A 21,096-nucleotide genomic window follows, 5' to 3' on the forward strand; every position below is an offset into this window, starting at 1 on the left:
AGACACAGCGAGAACCGGAGGCAATATCAGAGCGCATACACAATGTCATCGCTCGTTAGCTACGAGCCGTACGTCGACGAATGCACAGACCTGTTCAGCCAGCGCCTCCAGGAGGTAGCGAGTGCGGGTGCGTATGCCGACATGGGGCATTGGCTGCAATGCTATGCCTTCGATGTTATTGGATTGATCACATACTCGAAGCGACTGGGCTTCTTGGATAGGGGTGAGGATATCCGTGGCGTGATTGCGGCTCTCGAAGATCACCTGTGGTACGCTACCTTTACGGGCATCTTCTCCTGGCTGCACAAATATCTCTTTCCCATCCGAAATTGGCTGGCTGGTCCGACAGGCACTGGGAGGGCGTATGTCATGAAGTTCACGCAAGAGCGTATTGCAGAACACGAGAAGGAGGAGACCAAAGCCATTCCTGTCGATGGCATGGAGGAAGGCAAGACGAGCATGGACTTCCTTTCCAAATTCTTCAAGAAGAACGCAGATGACCCCAAGGCGTTTACAATGTACCATCTCAGCATGGGCTGCGTTTCGAACATGGTCGCTGGTTCAGATACTACAGCAATCAGTCTCTCCGCAATCCTCTACTACCTACTCAAGTTCCCGCAAACATTCGAGACTCTGCGTCAAGAGATCGACGAGCGGCAGCGCGAAGGCAAGATTGGCCACTACATCACATTCAAGGAAAGTCAGGAAATGCCGTATCTTCAAGCCGTCATGAAGGAGGCGCTGCGAATGCACCCGGCTACTGGCCTACCACTCGAGCGCGTGGTACCCGCTGGAGGAGCGAGCATATGTGATCAGTTCTTTCCCGAGGGCGTAAGTTGCCGTGCATGTCAAATCGCGCTCTCTAGGCTGACTGCTTGTGTAGACTATTGTCGGAATCAACTCCTGGGTGGCTCACCGCAACACATCTGTTTTCGGCCCTGACGCAGACGTGTTCAGACCTGAGCGCTGGCTCAGCTCCGATAAAGAAAAGCTTAGTCTCATGGACCGCAACTGGATGCCGGTAAGTCGTAGCACCCGAATGTCACCTTGATCGGCTTCTGCCGACCGCTGCGTCGTCGTTTCCACAAACATAACGCCACTCGTTCACCATTGCCTCTTTCGCCATCTCAGCCAGCCTCACCAAATCCTTCATTTCTTTTCCCTCATGATGGACAGCGGCTAACAAAAGTGGCAACAGTTTGGTCTAGGCTCACGAACGTGCATCGGAAGACATATTTCGCACTTGGAAATGTCCAAGCTAATCCCCATGCTGGTGCGCGACTTTGATTTTTCGCTCGCCCCCCACCTGCAGGCTGCAGATTGGGAAACGACGAATTACTGGTTCGTCAAGCCGAGGGATTTCCAAGTCAAGGTCATGGTAAGGCGACAGGGTCTCTGATGTTGAGGCACGTATCGCAGCAGCGACGGCCCGTCGGGTAGCTGAGTACCCGGTTCTGGGTGCGACTGTGATTGTCGGTTGCTATACTTGGAATGACAGATAGAGTAGTTGAGCAATCGAGGACGAGATTGACATGGTAACGTGCAGTAGCGGAGTGGAACTGCAAGGTATCATAGGCCCGATGTGAGCTGGCAGATAACAGCCCAATCGCAAAGTAAAAAGTACTTACCCTGTTGCTGCAACTGCTAGGGCTAGCGAGCATCGCAATGCATAGACGAAGTATTGTATATTGTGAGAAGCCCTGGTGGCGCTCCGAGTTGCAATCTACACCTTCTGGAATACCGTGGCGCCCAGCCGAAGCCTCCGCGGATTGTGCCGTCCCACGTTGTCCTCAGCCCGCCTCATCATGGGTTCTGGCTTGCAGTATGCAAGGCGATGGAGCAGACAAGTTGCCACCGGTAAATCCCTCGCGTGGCTGCCTAGCAAGGCTGTTGCCGCGGTTGATGAGCGACAAGAAAAAACCTGAAAGTAGGGAGATTGGTGTTGGAGACCGGAGTGGATGATGCCTTGATTGTAAGCACACCATGATGTTGGAATATGCACGAGAGATGAGAGGGTGTTGGCTAGTCGCTGCCCCTCCTCTGCGGCATGTAGTCCAAGTAGGCAACCCCTCTTGCATCATACCTGTGATGAACCATGGGTGAATCGCGGTACCCTAGCCACGCCCCTGATCCCACGCCTGCGGACTTGGAAGTTCGGAAAAGCAAACAAAACCTCCTGCGGTGACTGAAACGGCCAACCCCAGAAGGTCCCAAAAAAGTAAACACCCTCCCAGTTGCCAACTTACCTGGGTACCGGCCTGCCAACTGTGGGACAAGTGGGACGAGACAATCAAAATCGGGATGATGCGGCGCAGTTCGTGCGCTCCCGTGTACAGATAAGCGGAAGCGCCTCCGCCGGTGAGCCCCTGCAGCAACTTAAACAGGTGGGAGTCGTGCTCGCGCCCAAGGCCTCTGATTCGCCAGGATTAGCGTTGCGACTACTGCATTTGGATTAGGAGACTGAGTCGCAGTCTAAGTCGTGTGGAGATTAGTGCGAATGTTCAACAGAAAGTTTATCGCGCTTTGGCATCGACACCGTACGTGATCTTCTCAGGGGTGCGATGCATAGCTGGGCAAAGGCGAGAACGGGCGATGGACATGGAGATGCGCGGGGCTGCATCGTTTGCGTGTTCGCTGGGTCAGGGAAGGAAGGTGAGACACGAGTGCTGACGCGACATGCAAGTGATGGACGCGATGCTGCGAGTGTCTTCGATGCGAGGCTGGAGTGGATGCTTCGCAAGGCTTGTGGGACCATGATTGCGGATACGAGATGCGTCGTACATACGGCGATTATGCACGACGGTGAATTCGTTTATGTCGTGTCGCTGGACGCCTGTCGCTAGGCTGTCAACTTCCGCTGCACGTAAGCTGCATGGGAATGGTGTGATTGCATAGAAGCGATTGGTGAGAAAAAAATCTATTAGATACTACAGTATTGTTTTGTCCTTATCTGTAAAATGTTCGATGCGGACGTTTGATGCCCAAGACGCCTCGGCGCCTCTACCATGCCAGGGAGGAAAAGAAATGGGAAACGTTCATCTAATGTGCCCTTGTGCCCTGATTGACGTTGTGAAAAAGAAATGTGATACGTCCGTGACCGTGAACCCGGTTGATAGTGTGAAGTGGACCCGTGGGGTTATCGGATAGAAAAAGGAAGGAGCGTTCGGCAGTCAGACGCTGATGGTCTAGCACTTGCCGGCCTGCCACATCTTGACAGACTTGACAGTCATGCCGCGCTCGGTGCCCTCGCCCCAGGTTGGGAGCCAGTCATCCTTAGCTGTTGCAGAGTTAGCATAGTGATCATAGTGTTGCGAAGTGGGTGTGAACATACCATTCCAGAAGTCGCGGACAGCAAAGTCACTGCCATCAACCCAGGGCTTGTTACCCTCGCCGTCAAAGAACCAGCCGTTTTGTGCACCGACGGCGACGTTGAGAATGAGGTAGAACTTCTCGTCGAAAGGCGCGTTCTTACCGCCTTGCTTCCAGGGGTCCTCGAAGAGAGTGCCGTTGCTGGTGGTCAGACCGTTGAAACCACCCTTGTTCCACAGCTTGTTCTTCTCATTGAACTTGAAGTACATGACCTGCTTGAGACGGCTGTCGAGGTACAGCATGAGGTAGTTCTCAGTCCATTCCATACCGAATGTGTGCCAGCTGGAAGCGAAGTCTGTGCGGCGGAAGAAGGCGGTACCGTGGGTGTTGATGTAGCCGTCGTGTTTGTAGTCGGGACCCCAATGAAGCGTAGAGGAAACGAAGTCACGGCCCTCAGGGTACTTGTACGAGTTACCGCGGAACTCAGCAATGTCGATTTCTCCACTGCGAGGCCATTCACCGTACTTGTCCTCTTCGGGCATCATCCAGATGGCGGGCCAGAGCCAGTCACCCTTGGCTGTCTTTGCCACAACCTCGACGCGGCCGTACTTGATCGACTTCTTGCCCTTGGTGGTCATGCGTGCGGATCGGACAGGAGGAATGATAGTTCCAGTGGTCGAGTTGGAGCGGATACCGCAAGACTTGTAGTCGCTGGATGTGCAAGAGCCGTCACCGTCTGCCTTGGTGATGTTCAGTGTGTAGCCATTGACGATCTGCTCCTCGGTAATACTGGTCGATTCGGTGGTGAGGGTGGGGACAATGTGAAGACCTTCTGCGTCGACGAAGCTGTTCTTGGGGTCGTTGGTGGTCCAGTCAAACTCTCCGTTTCCGTAGCCGCCAGTCTGGATCTCGTAGCCCCAGTTGGCGGGGTCGATCTTCTCGAAGTTGTCTTCCATGATAAGACATTGCTCAGGTATTTGGGCCTCTTGCACACCAGTGTACATGATGTATCCACTGACACAGAAGCCGATGATGATGAAGCCAAGGGTGATCCAGTTGCCGACCTTGGTCTTCTTCATCCTTGGGTCGTCGACCCATGGCTGCTCACGCCTAACATGGAGATTAGATCAAAGTTGACAGCGGGTGGAATGGGTACTACATACTCGCCCCGTAGCCTATAGCTTCTGAAGGGTCGCGGTTGTTTCCGGATTTCGGAAGCGCTGATCTGGCTCCCATATATAGGACCGAATGACAGGTTGGAAGGGTTTCTGGGAATGTATGCTCCCTGGTTTGAGGACTCGGGACGCATCCTTTGTGACATGCCGGCAGGAAGGTCTGGGACATCTTGGGAGTGGGCCTGAGGCGGTGCGTCCTCCTCAGGGCTGGCCTTCTTGTTGCGCTTGAAGAAGGAAGGCATTGTCGTACTGTAGAATGAAAGTATCAAAAGCGGAATCGAAATGCCAAAGTATTAGCGATGGGCAAGGTAGTTTATTGCCGTATGCGACCTCGTCTAAGGAGATTAGAAGAGTACACAAAACGACGCAGGGGACGTTGTTGGGAGCTGAAGTATCGATACCACAAGCCGAGCGAGCGCCGCGCTGAGTATGCGGCACCGATAAATCGATAGTAGCCTCAAGCGGCGTCGGAAAGAGCGAGGTTCACGGATTCCAAAAGCCTAGATTTAGAACATTCAACAGGCTCTAGGCGTATCTGCCGTTCTCGACGTGATGGCTTCTGCAAGTGCAAGGGGCGGGCAGTGCCCATGGCAGTTTCATCCCAGTCGCTTGTTACGGTCTTGGAAATAGTGCACAGTAGCGTGGCTGTTTCTAGCGTTCGTTTAGACGCAGGTACGTCAGGAAAGATGAGATAGGCGCAAAACTAGTGTGACAGCCTTGCAGTCAACGTGCCAGGGGGTAAAGCCACACACCGCTAAGGATACGGAAGGATTTGACCGGCCGGTGCTAGGCTTGTGCTTGAGGCTTGACGTTGGAGAGTTGACTTGGATCTCGGGCGCCACGGCACATCAATCCATGGTTCATGTTTTGTCTAGCGCCCGGTCGATCGCTTTTCAAAACCCGCGCGATCTACACTTGGGTTTTCCACGCTTGTACCCAGAAAAGTGTGGACCTGTAGATACGCCTCCGTAGCCCTTGATGCAGCCGTCTATGCATTGGCGGGGCAGCCTAGACGCGGCTTGCCAGTATGCAAGCTTCTGATGTTGTATTCTCCCCTCCGTATCTGCACGTTGGTGGCTAAATCCTGCACCTCGGCTTGCTGACCAGAAGCTGTTGATTGACTTATCGGCGAGCCGGCTAAACGCACTAACCACGACGGGTGTCGCATGTCTAGTAGCTCCGCTGCTGCAATCGAACTCTGTTGACTAGCAACTGGGCTGACTCGAAATAACCCAGGTGGGCATCGCGTCATGCAAAGTTAAAGAGTTGAGGCAGAAAATCTGTGACGTGTGGCTGATGGTGGCGAGCTGCTTTGTGTGTTGTTCGATATGTAGACGGGGGTACAGGATCAATAGAGGCGGAACAAAGTCCTAATCTTAACCACGGGAGAGTCAGCAAGGGTGCTTATCAAGGGCAACATGCAGTAAGCTGCGCATTGATCATTGGCTTGTTTGCGACGTGGGATTCATCCGCTCCCGGAACGTGGGCATCCTGTAAAAGCAATTTGCAGGGTCTTGTCCCCCTTCTGAGGATGTGTACCGCTCGCCCAGAGGTTGTCGGGATGGCGCACGCGTGGGCCAGGACCTCATCTTGGCTTGCAGGACGTCACTGTATTTGCGGCGTAGGGTGCCGGCAAGACTGAGCGGTCCAGCGCTCCAGATGCCCGGTTCGGCGCTGAGCTAGGCGGCCAGCTGTCTCCACTTCCGACCTGACTCTTAATCGCAACGTAGGAGGCTGGCTGGACAGGTCCGCTACGTGACGCCGAGGAGCTGACCGAACGTCGAGAAAAGTAAATTCTCCTCCGGCGGAACGTCAAAAAGTGGTGGCGCACGCCCAGTATAGCAGCGGCTAGGCTAAACCGTTCCACTTAGCTCAGGCACAAGCGTGGGCGTGCAAGGTACCCGAATGCGACAAACAATTGCACATCCCCTTTTGCTTCAGATCTCGATGATGACCCATAGTTTGATGGTGTTGCACCGGCGAAACATATGTTCGTCGATGCTAGTAAGGGAGCCACTGTCCCAACATTGAGGACCACCATGGCCCAGCGGACGGGAGAGCGACCGGGGCGTGCGCTGGCGAAATAATCGATAGATGGAAGGATTGCTAGGTGCAGCTGGCGGTCTGCGCTGCCGCCGATTCTGGATGGTGGTGAATGCGAGATAGCGTTTGTGACAGACGCAGTGACCTTAATCGGGACATTCGCGTAGCAGGTCTTGTTGAGACTCGAACGTGCTAGACAAGGGGTCTGCCGAACATTCGATAGTGTGTAGCATGAGTGTATCTTTGACCTGGTCGCTAAGGATTGTGGCGGGGCCCTGTTTCGCGTAGTCGGAGAGAATTGTGTAGACACTACCAACTGTGCCGCGTTGATAACCTCTGCTCGTCGACCGCTTCCGTTCTCTTTCCAGTCTCTACACACTCGCGCTTTACTGATCTTCGCAGGGCTCCTTGCCCATTCTCTCGTTTCTTGGCTCCGACCACAGCACCTGGCTTTAACAGACTCGTCTGCTCCTTACAATCGCTTACTATCCCTACCACTCCTCTTAATTCTTTTGACATCCCCTCGGCATGTCTTCCGCCACACCTTCCCACGATGGGGACAGGCCCTTCATCCCCTCCAGCAGGCAATCGTTCAGTGGCAGTGTCAATGACTCCTCCCGCTACTCCGTACCCCAGACACCGACGAGTCGTCCGGCCCTGTCGCGGCCGTTGACCATGAAGATCGATGAAGACTCAAGATACCGTGCCGTAAGTACAAACAACCTCAAGCTTGCATAACAATGTCTCACACCTCCTAGATCATCAAGCACCTCTACGCTAAGGCATGCTCCATGCGATGGATGACATCCAGTGCCCTGACACCTGGCTCCTGCGAGGGTGTCTTGATCCGAAAGGGTCAAGGAGAATACGTCACAGAACCCGTCGCGGCCAACAAGGACCTTCTTTCGGCAGTAAAGAGGATCAACCCTGGTGTCGCCCTCACCATGAGCACCGATGGTACCCAGGCCATCTTTGATGTCCTCGAGCCCTTCGAGACGGAGTTGATGTTCCAGAACGGCTCCCAGATCCAGATCTTCGAGTCAATGGCAGAGGTCGCTACCTCGAGTACCATCCGCAAGTTCCAATACGCAGCTCTTATCCGCCAGGAGAGGCTCCTCCTTGTATGGCACGATGACCTCGGTGCGATCCTCTCCCAGGCGATGGAGATCGAATCAAGGATCCTGGCCTTGGTTTGGGGTACATCAAAGAACCCCTTCAGTGGTTTCGACAGCGCCATCCAGTCCAGTGCCAACTCCACCCTTGGAGGATCAACCGTCGACTTTGCTATCGACAGCAAGAAGGACGATGTTGAGGTCAATGCTGAGGAGGTTGATGGTGACCTCGAGAAGGCCGAAGGTCCTAAGGAGTCGCTCGCACGTCCTCTCATCTTCACAAGTTCCATCTTCGTCGGTCTTGCCATGGTTTTGATCATCGTCCTCGTCATCGGTCTCGGGAACAAGGCCATCATTCTCCAGACTATGACCGATCACTTCTACCCCCGTATCCTTCTCGTCCTGACCGAGCCACTGTGGATCGCCCTTGGTCTCTTCTTCGTCGTTGTCGTCCTGGGTAACATCTTCGAGGTATTCGGACCCGTCACTGGTGTCAAGTCCAACAGCCGCTTCCACTCCGCTGTCAAGCCCAACCTCGCTCAGGCACGTGCCATGGGATTCACGCCGTCGACCATCACCATCCAGATGCCCATCTACACCGAGTCCCTTGAGGGTGTCGTCAAGCCCACCGTCGCCAGTTTGCAAGCTGCCATCTCCTACTACGAGTCCCGTGGTGGAACTGCACGCATCTTCATCAACGACGATGGTATGGCCGTCCGATCGGCAGAGGACAACGAGAAGTTCCTGCGATTCTACGAGAACAATAACATTGGATGGGTCTCGCGCCCCAAGCACAACCACGAAGGCTTCGTTCGCCGCGGAAAGTTCAAGAAGGCCTCGAACATGAACTTCGCTCTCAACACCTCCAACAAGGTCGAGGATGTACTTCAAAGCATGGTCGACAACCGTTTCGACAAGGCTGATGGTGATGCTTCGATCTCCGAGGAGGAGGAGCTCGCTCTCTATCACGAGGCTCTCGAACAGGTTCTCACCGCGGACCCCCGCGCGAAGGCTGGCGGTAACATCCGTATGGGTGAAATCATTCTCATTGTCGACTCCGATACCATCGTTCCCGAAGACTGCCTCATGTACGGTGCCGCCGAGATGTACCTGTCGCCCGAAGTCGCCATTGTTCAGCACGCTACTGGTGTCATGCAAGTCTCTTGGGATTACTTCGAGAACGGTATCACCTATTTCACTAACCTTGTCTACACCGCCATTCGCTTCTCAGTCGGTAGCGGTGAAGTCGCACCCTTCGTCGGTCACAACGCTTTCTTGCGATGGCAAGCTGTCCAGTCCGTCGGTAACCCTCCGGAAGATGATGGCTACGTCTGCTTCTGGTCCGAGAGCCACGTTTCCGAGGATTTCGATATCGCGCTTCGTCTCCAGATCAAGGGTAACATTGTCCGCTTGGCCAGTTACCACGGCCGTGGCTTCAAGGAGGGTGTGTCTCTTTCCATCTTCGACGAGTTGGACCGATGGGAGAAGTACGCGTACGGTTGCAACGAACTGGTCTTCAACCCCGTGCACACCTGGTTGTGGAAGTCCCCATTCACCAAGCTCTTCCGCACGTTCATCTTCTCCAACATCCAGCTGTCGTCCAAGATCTCCATCTGCGGTTACATCTTCTCCTACTACGCTCTCGGATCGGCCGTTCCCCTCGGTTGCCTCAACTACTTCCTGGTCGGATGGCTCAACGGTGATCTCGACAAGTACTATGTCGAATCGTGGAAGATCTTCATCGTCCTGCTCATCGTGTTCAACGGAATGTCCAACGTCTGCTTCGCCATCATGCGCTACCGTATCGGTGAGGCCAGTCTACTGGGTGCCTTCTTCGAGAACCTCAAGTGGATGCCCTTCTTCATGATCTTCTTCGGTGGTGTCTCGTTCCACATCCTCCTCGCCATTTGCTCGCACATGTTCTGCATCGACATGAGCTGGGGTGCCACAGCCAAGGAAAAGGACAACTCCAACTTCTTCGCCGAGCTGCCCAAGATCTGGAAGCGCTTCAAGTGGATGTACATGATCATGATCCTCATGATCGGAGGTATGATCTACCTCGGATGCTTCGCTCCCCACGGCTGGGAGATTACCGGTCTGACTGCCGTTCTGCCGTAAGTATCCTCCTACTCTTATATCATTGACATTTCGCTAACAATACCTAGTTGGGCCGTAACGGTTATCATGCACTGCCTGTTGCCCATCGTACTGAATCCGTCATTGACGGTCTTCAACTACTAGTTGGGTCATGACTGGATGTATTTTCTTTTGTTCGATTCACCTCTTGCGGCGTTGGGAATTGGAAGCCAGTTGGCACCATGGATCGGGATACATAGAGCGGGTCATCGCATCATGGAGGGCACCATTCCCTTGTCGGCGTTGGTTCTAGAGTTGTATGACCTACTTTACAGGTTAATTTCTAATCTCGTTACAAAAATGACAGTTCTTTCACCTACACATGCTCACCGCTTGATGACTATGTTCTCCGCGATATGCATGGATGTGTCGCACTGGTCCCGTATGATTTCGCCGGGTTGGGGTCGTGTGAGAGGCGATGGCGATGAGATGGAAGGAGTTGCGGAGGTGTGGTGTTACCTGGGGGCGTGATGGCAGCTGTGTGCTCTTCATACGGCAGTCGCGGGCGGGCTGGCGGTGGAAAGCGTAACACGGCGCAACTTGGACCGCGCACCAGGCCATCAAGCCACAACTCACTACCGTCACCACATGGTCATTCCTAGCCATTCACAACACCACATAACCGAACAGATTTCAGCCCATCGCGAAACCCCAATCAGCATGAAGTCGATCGCCTCGACACAGCTGCTCTCTGACCGGGGTTCCCGTCGCGGCTTGCGCTTTCCTACCTGGCCAGTTGAGGCAGCACCATTCAGATGAGAGCACACCACACCTCGCCATGGATCTAGATGCTACGGTCGGCGTGCACATCGACGATATGTGCAGTCTCTTCAGCGACGGCGTTTTCTGCCGCGCCCGTCTCAGCGCACTTGGTTCAGAATGAGAGTACTGTGCATGCAGCAATGCGAAGACATCTGAAGGGACATCCGCATGATGCGACTATGGTAACGAATAGATAGTAAACAAGCCGATGCATACATCGGTACGGGGTATACATTATGAGTTGTGGAGATGGCGGTTCTGTAGAGATCTACCTGATGCGACACAGATTCAGTCATGGCCCGGTGCGTTTACAAGGTAGCCGCCTGGGGCTACATGCCAGCTGAGGATGCACGGCAATTTCTTGCAGTAGGAAGCGGACATCCAATGACACGCGTGACTTTGGTATCGCGCACGTTAGGGCAAGGGCGAGGTTTGCGCGAAACGAGGGACACGCGTGTTTGATGAGTGTAAGAGGCAGTTTGGTCGAACAGCGCTCGCTGGCGATCTGTTGGGCGTGTGGGTAGGCTGTGGCCCCTCTACGTCAGCTGTGGTGGGGTAAGCTCAAGCAAGACCAGCCACTGAAACATGCCACTAGCAACATTCACATAGACACCGGTGTACACAACGCACCCCTCTCTCCTCGACCTACAATCTCTTCCTAGACTCTTCCGTGCATATCAACAAGAGTATACGAAATCACGAGCACGATGCCGCAAATCAGCGACATCTGGCTGCCATGCCTCATCGTAATGGTGTTGTGGGCGCGCCCCACGGCAGCTTTCGGTGCGGGCAACATTGCAAGCCTGAGCGCCATTGAGGGACAGAACTGGCGCCATGGAGATATCGAGGATACCCTACTCACTCTGCTCATCAGCGGCCAGACGGGCAAGAAGTTCAGCAAGATGGATGTCAAGCGTGTCTACTTTGGCAACTGGCTACGCGACTACTCCCAGGCCGTCGATGTCGGCACTGTCAAGATGGTCTCTGCAGAGGCTATCCGCATCCTCCTCTGGGTGCTCGGCTTCATGAGCTTCGGCTACGGAACCAAGGAGTTCGAGGTCACCCGCGACCGCCTTGGTTGCTACAGACCTGAAGAGCACATTGACAACCCCAAGGTCGGTACACCGCTTTATTGCTCAAGTCCTGATACTGACTACCCAGGACTACGCCGACAACCTCGATGCCCGCGACTACGACCGCCGCCTGCGAGGCCCCGTTGACGAGAGACGCGAGCTCAGCGTCGACGAGCGAACCGGCCTGAAGAACTACATCGCTTCCGAAGACTTGGGTATTACAACATCGGCTGGCATGGTCCGTGACCTGCTTCGGCGTTGCATCGACCTGGGACGTCGCTCACGAGGAAAGGGACCCGACTTCTACGAAGCATTGAGACTTCTCGGTACAGCGACACACTGTCTGGAGGACTACTCTGCCCACTCCAACTATGTCGAGCTTGCCTTGATTGAACTCGACGAAGATAACCGGGACATTTTTCCCCACGTCGGCAGGAACGCCCTGTTCGATGTCCGCGCTGCTGGAAAGCAGGTATACCCCATCATCACAGGCACATTCGGTGGTGTCGACTTCTTGCACTCGGTCTGCGGAGAGATCACCGACAAGGCTACACAGTCCGAGCTGCAGGAACTTGAAGGCGCAATTGCCAATGCCGACAGGAACGAGAACAAGAGCAAGATCCAAGAGCTCCTTGCTAAGCTCCCAGACGGCATCTTTGGCGGCAAAGACGAAGCTGGTAAGGCCGAAGAGCTTGCCGACAACTCCAACGCTGCTGCGATGGGCAACATCCAGATCACGCCTAAGGAGCCTGAGGCATTTACTGAGCAGATTGGAGAGCTAGTCAAGCAGATCTACCCCATCATGGAGTTCCATGACGAAATCATGCAGTCCATCACCGAATTCATTGAGAAGATCCCAATTCTGCCAGATCTGATCGAGGAGGTCCAGAGCCAGGTCACTATCTTCGTCTTCAGTCTTCTTGCTCCCTACGTTCTGCCCATTCTTAGCCAAGTCAAGTCTGAGCTTGAGACGGGATCCAGCGAAGTCATTGCAAGCTCTCGTGAGAAGCAACACATCGTCTTCAATGACGATGACTGTACCGACCCGACCCACAGCATGCTTTCCAAGGATCATTTCTCCAACGTGCTCAACGAGCCTGCTGGTCGCGTAGCATCTGCCGTGCTGAGCTGGGCTGTTCCGCAAGTCGTCCAGTGCTGGGACGGTGAGGCCGACCCTGAGGAAACCATTGACCGCATCATCAAGGGCGTGTTCCACCACCCTGCGGTTGCTGCGGCAGAGAGAAACCATGGAGGACGGGGTGATCGCGGGGTCCAGGAATGCCACCAAATCATGTTTGACACAGTTGGAAAGTGGTGGAGCTCCAAGGACAGGCGCGCACAGGAGGAGTTCCGTGATCAGCTCAGTCGGGACGGCGTACAGAATCTCCGCAACCACAAGGAGAACGTGCACGATAAGGGCCATGGTTGTGGCAAACCTCTGGGTATGGCCAACAACTTTGGCTCTTCTGGCGGACAAGGTGGTGTCAACCCACAGATCCAGCAGGCTTCTGACCATGTTGGCAAGCTCGCAGGCGAAGCCGTTGGTGGTGGCGCCCTAGGCGGCCTTGTCGGTGGTCTTGTTGGCGGCATCGGCGGCTCTCTGCTTGGTGACGCTTTTGGTGGAAAGGAAAAGAAGAGCCACAAGGAGGAGAGCTACGGTCAAGACGGCTCTTACACTCAGTCCTACTCGGAGACTGGTCATCACCAGGCATCTTCGTATGGCGACAATGATCGCTATGGCCGCGCCGAGTACGAGCAGACACAATACCCGAGTGGTGGGCGTCGCGAGGAATACTCTCGTCAGGAACGGGACGACCGTGGCGGATCCTACAGCTACGAACAGCGTGTCGAGACTTCGAGCTACAGCAACACCGGTGGATATGAGCGTCGCGAGGAGCGTCGCGTCCAGCAGGGCGATCAATGGCGCTCTGAAGAGACACGCGAAGGGATTGATCGGTCTGGAGAATACTACTCCGAGGAGAGAGAGTAAGCGAATAGCTCAGTTCATGATGATGATAGGCTAACAGACGTGCAGACGACGTGGTAAGTCCAAGAAACACTCCGATGACGACGATTCGAACGATTCGGGCGGCGAAGATTCATACGAGAAGCGGATGAAGAAGGAGCGCAAGAAGCGTGAGAAAGAGGAGAAGAAGCGCCATAAGCACAAGAAACACGGCAGCGGCGATGAGGATTCGGATGATGCTGACAAGCGTCGATCAGGATCTGGTGAACACAGGCGTCGCTCTCGCTCCCGTGAGCATGAACACCGTCGCAAGAAGAGCGGCAGCCGCTCGCCCCAGCGCCAGTCCGGAGGATACTCGCAAGGCTACGGCCAAGAGCAGCGCTACGGCGAACAGTCAGGCTACGGTCTTGAAGAGCCATCCAGGTACGGACGTCAGGAGTACGGCGGAGATGCTGGAGGCTACGGCCGTCAGCAACCGCAGTATGGTGCTGACTCTTATAGCACTGGTGGATACGGTCGTCAAGAGGAGTCTGGATATGGCCGTCGCCAGGAAGAGTCGAGCTACGGCCGTCAAGAGTACGTTGGCGAATCTTCTCCACGGGGCTACGGTACTAACCCTTACAGATCCAGCGGATACGGTCGTTCGGAGGGCCTCGAATACGGTGGTGAGCGTCCTGATCAATCTTACGGCGCCTCTGGTGTCCCCGGTGGTTTCGGTGAAGAGACTCAAGGCTATGGCCGCCGTCGTGACGATGAAGATGAATACGGCCAGCGAAGGCAGGAGTATGGCTCCGGTGGTTATGGTGAGGAGGGGTATGGAAGGCGTTACTAGACATGACGTCTTTTCCGCGGGGTCTTAACGTGGCTTGGGGTTGCTGGGCCGTGTCCGGAGCACCATGATGACTATGCTGTAGTACCTGCATGAGCCGCCCAACTCTGCCGATAGACTCACCAAATGAACATCATCGTGGCTGAAATCACCAATGCGCTTGATTATATGATGGCTTCTACAGTGAACCGTTTGATTATGCGCTTGAACTATGCTCTCCTCGTATAGAGTGGACGACTCCCTTGTCGGCAGGAACTGGAATGCAGATGGTGATATATGCAAGTGGGCTTTGCACCCTGCAACAGTGCATGCGCTATAACCTTCAATAGTATCTAGCAGTCCAGATTTTGTTACCGGGGAGGAGGAAGCAGCATTCCACTTCATCCCTATCAGTGGCACTTTCATGACGTGCCATAGCAACGCTTCAGTAAAGCAGGAGACCGTGCGAAAGGAAAGATTTGTTTGGCCAGATACCAAAAGTGAAAATGGTTCGTGGGTGTCTGCCACAATTTCCGGGTGAGCAGGGAAACTCATCCTTTCAGATGATATACTGCGAATGGAGAGGGTGCGTGTGAGAAGTGGATCCGACACAGGTGAGCGTTGCGGCGGAGAAAACACGCTAGTGCCGAGCTGGGACCAGCCGGATTCCCAATGTTCAGCGACTCGTAAAGACGCGACAAGTCGACCAATTCCGCTTCGCTGTACTCGCCTTTCTTCTGCTTCTTCTTCCGTCGCATCGCGCAACATGACGAGCATCGACGACCTCTTCAAAAGTGCAAACGGTTCGGCAAAGCGCAAGTTCGAGAACCCAAACGAAGCCGACCCGACCCAATCGTACAAATCTGCAAAGCTGGACGCAGATGGCGATGTCAAAGCCCCAGCGCAAGCCTCGGTAGCTGACGAAGATGACGACGACGAGGCTGGCCCCTCGTTACCGCCCGACTTCGAGGACGGGCCCGGCGACGACGACGAAGGACGCTTCTTTGGCGATGGCCTGGACGAGAATGCGCGGGACGCCATGGAGTACATCGATGCGCAAGACGGCGATGGAGCTATAGGCGAAGAGAAATACGACGTGCCGTGGGTGCGCAAGCTGGCGCTCAACTTTGAGAAGAAGGTCAACAAGAACGCATCGCTGCGCGCAAAGTACGAGGACGACCCCACCAAGTTCATGGAGTCGGAAGGCGATCTGGACGAAGGCATAAAGGCCCTCAGCATACTGTCGGAGCACCCGGAGCTATACGAGGAGTTTGCGAAAAGCACAGCGGCGTCCAAGTTGGTGGAACTGCTGGCGCATGAGAACACAGACATCGCAATCGCAGCAATCGAGATGGTCTCGGAGCTCACAGACGAAGATGTTGGAGGGGAGCAAGAACAATGGGATGCGCTCGTCACCGCCTTCATGGAGGCCGACCTGCTCAGCCTGCTCGTATCCAACTTCTCCCGCTTCGATGAGACCGACGAAGCCGACGCATCGGGCGTCTACAATTCCCTCAGCGTCATCGAGAACCTCCTATCACAACCCACATACACAGACATAATAGGCAGGGAGACAGCTCTGCTAAAATGGCTACTGGACAGGATACAGAAGCCCGAGAAACCCACAACACAGAACAAACAATACGCCTCTGAGATCCTCTCCATCCTCACACAATCCTCGCGACCGAACCGAAACCACGTAGCCGACGCAAACGGTGTCGAAATCTTCCTCACAAACCTCGCGCCGTACCGAAGAGACGACCCAGAAAAGGACAGCAACGAGGAGGAATACATGGAGAACCTGTTCAATTGCCTCTCATCAGTGACAGAAGAGCCTCTCGGAAAAGCCAAATTCCTAGAAGCAGAAGGTGTAGAGCTCTGTCTCCTCTTCGTCCGCGACGGCAAGACCAGCAAGAGCCGCGCCCTGAAAGTACTAGACCACGCCTGCGGCTACGCAGAAGAAACAACACCACCACAAACCAATGGCAACACAAGCGCAAAAGGCAAAGAAGCCGCAGCAGAAGTCCCCGAAGCCACAAACAGCGCCACAGCCGTTTGCACCAAACTCGTCGACAGCCGCGGCCTGAAACCTCTCTTTAGCACCTTTTCCAAAACGAAAAAGTCCCACGACCCCCAGCAAACCGAACATATACTCGGCATCTTCGCCTCACTCCTCCGCTCCTTACCGGGCAACTCCGATACCCGTTTCCGCCTCCTAGCCAAGTTCCTCGAGAAGGACTACGACAAGATACACAAACTGGTTGAATTGCGCAGAGGCTACGTTACCCGGTTATCTGCTTTCGATAGCAAGTTAGCAGAGAAGAAGAAGGCGTTGCGGATAAGTGGGAAAGATGAGCTCGAGGCTTTTGAGCTGGAGAATATTCCAGACCGGTTGAGTGAGGGGCTGTATTGTCTGGAGAGGATCGATGCTGTGTTGGCCTGGCTGGTTGCTGAGGACGGGGGTGCCAAGGTGGCTATTGTGAAGGCACTGGCAGAGAGGGATGAAGGATTGGGAGACGTTAAAAGGACGTTGCAGGCGCAGCTTGACGGCGTGATGGCTGTCGAGCCAGCTGAGAGGGAAATGCTTGAGACACTTGTGGGATTTTTGGTGTAGATATATTACGGAAGCAAATGCCAGGAGCAAACGCACGGGATGAATGTTTCTGGTGTTCAAATATGACTTTTCCATGCGAAGCCCTATGGAGGCACCTACCGAGACCTGAAGACTTGAAATATATTCATGCAAATGCATCGCTGTCGCCACGCTTTTCTGCTCCTCAACCAATGCACATACGCGGAAGCTCCCCATAACAATATGATTCCTTCATTTCACCCATGCTCTAACCCTCCGCCTCAATCTCGTAAGCATTGGACTTGTGTTTGGGCTCAAATTTGAAGTTAGGGTGAGCAGGACCCAAGAACATCTCACTGCAAGTGCGTTAGCCAAAATACCTTGCCACGTCACAAGAAGAACATACCTGAGCTTGATCCAGTCCGTGTAGTGCTCGCTAGCCATCAACGTCTCCAGGTCATTCCTACCCCTGAACCTCGGCGGGCGATCCTGGATGTTCGGGGGCAAGTGTTCCAATAGACCAACTGGCACATAGCGATGCGCAAAGCTCAGCCATTCGAGGAGGAAACGACGAGTCGTGCCGATGCCCATCTCATCAGAACCCCAAGTCTGCAGACCGTACTTGGTAAACTTCTCGATATAGGAAAGGCGCTCCGATGCAGACTTGTCAAGGTACTGGCCCTTTTCAATCTCTTCGAAGAGCCAGGGTTTGATAAGGGCACCACGACCGACCATGACGGTATCAACCTTGGCGTTTTCAAGATGGTTGTAGTAGTCCTCGTGCGAGTAGCAGTCGCCGTTGCCGACAAAGTAGACATGGCCGCCGTTTGCGAGATCACGGGGATCAGCCTCGGCGGCGGTATCCGTCTTGGCCGCTTGTTCTTTGCGGAGTCGATTAATGAGGGCGGAGCATTCGGCGATGTAGGACCAGTCTGCGCTTCGGGAGTATCGCTGCTGCTTACTCCTGCCGTGGAGGGTAATGGCTGCGATACCCGAGAGACCCTTTCCGGACTCTACGGCTTCGTGGCCGCCAAGTACGAGACGCTTGATGAGTTTTTGCGCAGTCGGGTGGTTGTCCTTGGTACCCATGCGGATCTTGACGGTGATGGGGACCTCCTTGGATACATAGGTCATTCCACGGAGGATACTCTCCAGTTTTGCTTCGCTATCGAGTAGTGCGGAACCGCTTCCCTTCTCACAGACGAGGTTGATGGGGCATCCGCAGTTGAGATCGATAGCGCGCAGCTTCGGGCAGTACTCAGTCAGTACTTCAACCGTCTTTGTGGCCAGCCATGGCTTGTTCGCCGCGATTTGTGCGCCGAACTTGAGATCAGTCGAGTTGTCGTAGCCCTGGACAATAGTGTTCTTGCCCAAGAACTTTGGAGGAGTTACCTCAGATTCGTGGGCTTTGAGAAGCGGCCATTCGCCCTTGTCACCTTGGATCAATGGCATACCCATGGCCATCTCGCTCCAAGTCACTTGGCAGCCAAAATCCACGCAGAGTCGGCGGTACGGCATGTTGCCTTGAGTGGTGAGGGGTGCGAGCATTGGTGTCTCGGGTCCGTAGTAGAGCCTACGCTTCTCAGATGGCCTGAAGGGCGCCTCCACAAACTCCGCTCTGCGCGCCTCCTTCTCCTCCTTGAGAGCGTCCATGTCCATCTGAGCTGCATCGAACATTTCTCTTTCGTTGCGAGCATTGGTCTCAATCCATTGCAGGTACTGGTCAGAGCGCGGGGTCCCAATCTTCCGTCTCGATAAACCAATCTTGATATCCTTTGGCACGATGTTGACCACTTCAGCCTCTGCTTCTTCGTCGAAGCTGGAGAACTTGGATTTCCGGTCAGCATCTTCTTTCAGGACTAATTCTTTCCGGCCGTCTTCTAGGGTGCGCTCTTCGGAATGGCTACCGACGAATCGACACTTCCAGCCGAAGTGGCAGAATCCCTTGACGGCATAGACTGGACATTGGCCATCGAAGGTAGTAAGATCTTCTCGTCGGCCTTCCTTCAGGTACTTGCGGATATCGTGTTCGAACTTGCACTTCTCGCCAAACGGACACTCCTTGGGTGAGAATTCATTGTAGGCTGCGCGAGTACCACAGAGCGGTATCTTGTCGCGCGAGCTGCCGAAAGTGCGGCTGGTGTTTTGGCCCTTTTGCTTTTTGTCTTTCTTGTTGTTCTTGCCCTTTCTGGGGCCATCGCGAGCATCAGTCTTTGGTAGGCCTTCAGATTTGTGCTCAGCATCGGCGCCCTCAGCTGCATCGTCGTCAATGACTCTGTCCTTGGTGGCGGCCTTGTTGTTATCCAGTCGTATCAGGAATCTGATGTTCTTAGCATGCGAATTACTTCAAGCGGGTGGCGCATGTACTCTGCCTTGATGGGTGCGACACCCTTGACTCGCTTCACAGAAGTATCCGCATCCTCAATGTCTTGACTGCTAGTCCTGTTCCTCTTCTTGGGGCTCGCAGGTGGTTCGGACTGCACATCGACTGTACCATTGCCGCCATTGATGCCATTGGAGACAGCACCGTCTGGGGCCGAATGGTCGGGCTCGAGCTTGGTTCCTTCACCTGTCGTCATTTTATGCAAGAAAGGCGGCCAGGCTGAGAATAGGCGTGCGTGGTTGGCGTTGCTGCTCAAAAGAGAAAAGCACTCGCTCAAATTGTGAGGGCGAATGCGGCTAGAAGAGGCTAGACCGGCGGCCCATGCGCTAGTGAGCAAGTTGGGAAAGCTGCGATCATACGTCACAGCCAGGCACTTGCGGCTCCCCTACATCACATCGCGTTTCCCGTTCCCACTTTCACATCAACCCTCCTGCAATCCTTTCCGGCCCTCCGCACGATTCTCATCTTCCTGCTGGTCCTTTGCACGCACACGCAAGCCAGCTCCTCCCAGATCCATTGTTGATCCAGCTCAACCCCGCTCCCACACAAACACACACCCACCAGACAATAATACCACGTAGCCATCATGACGCTCTACTACAGTCTGGTAAGCAGCCCCTCTCCTTGCAGGAAAGCAGCGATCGAGAGAGATGCCAATGGTGTCGTCTCGTCACTGCTCGCGTGCTCGCCTACGCGCCTCACGTTACAACCGCGTATGTGGCCTTTGTGCTAACTCTTCATCTTCTAGGTCTTCCTCCTCCTGGTGACGGAGATGCTCATCTTCTGCGCCCTCATCGTCCCTCTGCCCTTCACATGGCGCCGCAAGCTCTTCACCTTCATTTCGGAGAGCCCTATAATAGCAAAGCTGCAATATGGCATGAAGGTATGGGAGTCAATGTATTCACGTGGAGGACCCGTCTGACATGCGTAGATTACGTTCATCTTCATCCTGATCCTGTTCATTGACAGTGTCAACCGCGTGTACCGCGTGCAGATTGAGCTCTCTGGCTCAGACGACCAGGGCCGTGGATCGTAAGTTAAAGCATCCCACCTACAAAGTGCTGTACTAACGACACAAGAAGCGTTGCTGCTGGAGGCATCGAGCGCATGGAGGTCCAGGCCCGCAAGTTCTACTCGCAGCGCAACATGTACCTTTGCGGTTTCACCCTCTTCCTGTCGCTCATCCTCAACCGTACCTACGTCATGATCCTCGATGTTCTCCGTCTCGAGGAGGAGGTCAAGACCCTCAAGGGCGACCCCAGCACCAAGAAGGGCTCTTCGCTGAAGAACGTTGGTGGTGCTGGCGAGGTCGGAGCTCTCAAGGAGGAGCTTGCTGCCAAGGACCGCGACATGGCGAACCTGAAGAAGCAGGTTGAGAACATGCAGAAGGAGTACAACCGCATGGGCGACCAGGTCTCTGGCAAGCAGTAGACGCGTACGAATGGCTTCGAACGGACACGGAATGCAGGCTACGGCTATCCTGTAGGACGGCAGGCGCACGCCCGGGAGAGGTCGTCACTACAATTATACTTTCAAAGTTGAAGTTTCAAGGGCTCTATGCTGGTGGATGCCACGCATACGACTATTTTATCTTTGTCCTCTGGGTGTTGCGGTGTGGTAACTAGTTTTGAGGGGGAAGGAGAGCTACAGTGCTGACGTGACTTTCGCATATGGCTCAGCAGCAATAGACAGTAAACACGATTGAATTCATATGCTCTTTGATCAGTATCGGACCTTGTTCGGAAAGCTTCTTCTGT

At 54.4% G+C, this 21,096-nt stretch overlaps 7 protein-coding genes across 7 annotated transcripts; 5 read left to right on the forward strand and 2 right to left on the reverse strand.

Moving 5' to 3' along the window:
* Positions 1–42: 42 nt before the first annotated feature.
* J4E85_008679 (uncharacterized protein) lies at positions 43–1,399 on the forward strand (the record flags this gene model as incomplete). Its single annotated transcript, XM_051472903.1, has 3 exons — positions 43–831; positions 884–1,021; positions 1,199–1,399. 3 exons carry the CDS (start codon positions 43–45, stop codon positions 1,397–1,399), a joined length of 1,128 nt encoding a protein of 375 aa, XP_051323123.1.
* A 1,786-nt stretch (positions 1,400–3,185) lies between these two features.
* Positions 3,186–4,726, reverse strand: J4E85_008680 (uncharacterized protein; the record flags this gene model as incomplete). Its single annotated transcript, XM_051472904.1, has 3 exons — positions 3,186–3,277; positions 3,332–4,419; positions 4,473–4,726. 3 exons carry the CDS (start codon positions 4,724–4,726, stop codon positions 3,186–3,188), a joined length of 1,434 nt encoding a protein of 477 aa, XP_051323124.1.
* Positions 4,727–7,055: 2,329 nt separating this feature from the next.
* Positions 7,056–9,880, forward strand: J4E85_008681 (uncharacterized protein; the record flags this gene model as incomplete). Its single annotated transcript, XM_051472905.1, has 3 exons — positions 7,056–7,235; positions 7,286–9,753; positions 9,805–9,880. 3 exons carry the CDS (start codon positions 7,056–7,058, stop codon positions 9,878–9,880), a joined length of 2,724 nt encoding a protein of 907 aa, XP_051323125.1.
* A 1,364-nt stretch (positions 9,881–11,244) lies between these two features.
* On the forward strand, positions 11,245–14,408 carry J4E85_008682 (uncharacterized protein; the record flags this gene model as incomplete). The annotated part of the gene is made up of 4 exons (XM_051472906.1): positions 11,245–11,652; positions 11,699–13,596; positions 13,646–14,152; positions 14,201–14,408. The coding sequence occupies 4 exons, from the start codon at positions 11,245–11,247 to the stop codon at positions 14,406–14,408; spliced, it is 3,021 nt and encodes a 1,006-aa protein (XP_051323126.1).
* Positions 14,409–15,150: 742 nt separating this feature from the next.
* Positions 15,151–16,998, forward strand: J4E85_008683 (uncharacterized protein; the record flags this gene model as incomplete). The annotated part of the gene is made up of 1 exon (XM_051472907.1): positions 15,151–16,998. The coding sequence occupies one exon, from the start codon at positions 15,151–15,153 to the stop codon at positions 16,996–16,998; it is 1,848 nt and encodes a 615-aa protein (XP_051323127.1).
* Positions 16,999–17,224: 226 nt separating this feature from the next.
* Positions 17,225–19,535, reverse strand: DUS3 (tRNA-dihydrouridine synthase 3; the record flags this gene model as incomplete). Its single annotated transcript, XM_051472908.1, has 3 exons — positions 17,225–17,312; positions 17,363–19,276; positions 19,324–19,535. The coding sequence occupies 3 exons, from the start codon at positions 19,533–19,535 to the stop codon at positions 17,225–17,227; spliced, it is 2,214 nt and encodes a 737-aa protein (XP_051323128.1).
* A 390-nt stretch (positions 19,536–19,925) lies between these two features.
* Positions 19,926–20,770, forward strand: J4E85_008685 (uncharacterized protein; the record flags this gene model as incomplete). The annotated part of the gene is made up of 4 exons (XM_051472909.1): positions 19,926–19,946; positions 20,088–20,222; positions 20,271–20,371; positions 20,419–20,770. The coding sequence occupies 4 exons, from the start codon at positions 19,926–19,928 to the stop codon at positions 20,768–20,770; spliced, it is 609 nt and encodes a 202-aa protein (XP_051323129.1).
* Between the last annotated feature and the right edge of the window lie 326 nt (positions 20,771–21,096).

Source organism: Alternaria conjuncta, assembly GCF_024043145.1.
Source record: "Alternaria conjuncta strain BMP 0040 chromosome Unknown scaffold_14, whole genome shotgun sequence".
Lineage (NCBI taxonomy): Eukaryota > Fungi > Ascomycota > Dothideomycetes > Pleosporales > Pleosporaceae > Alternaria > Alternaria conjuncta.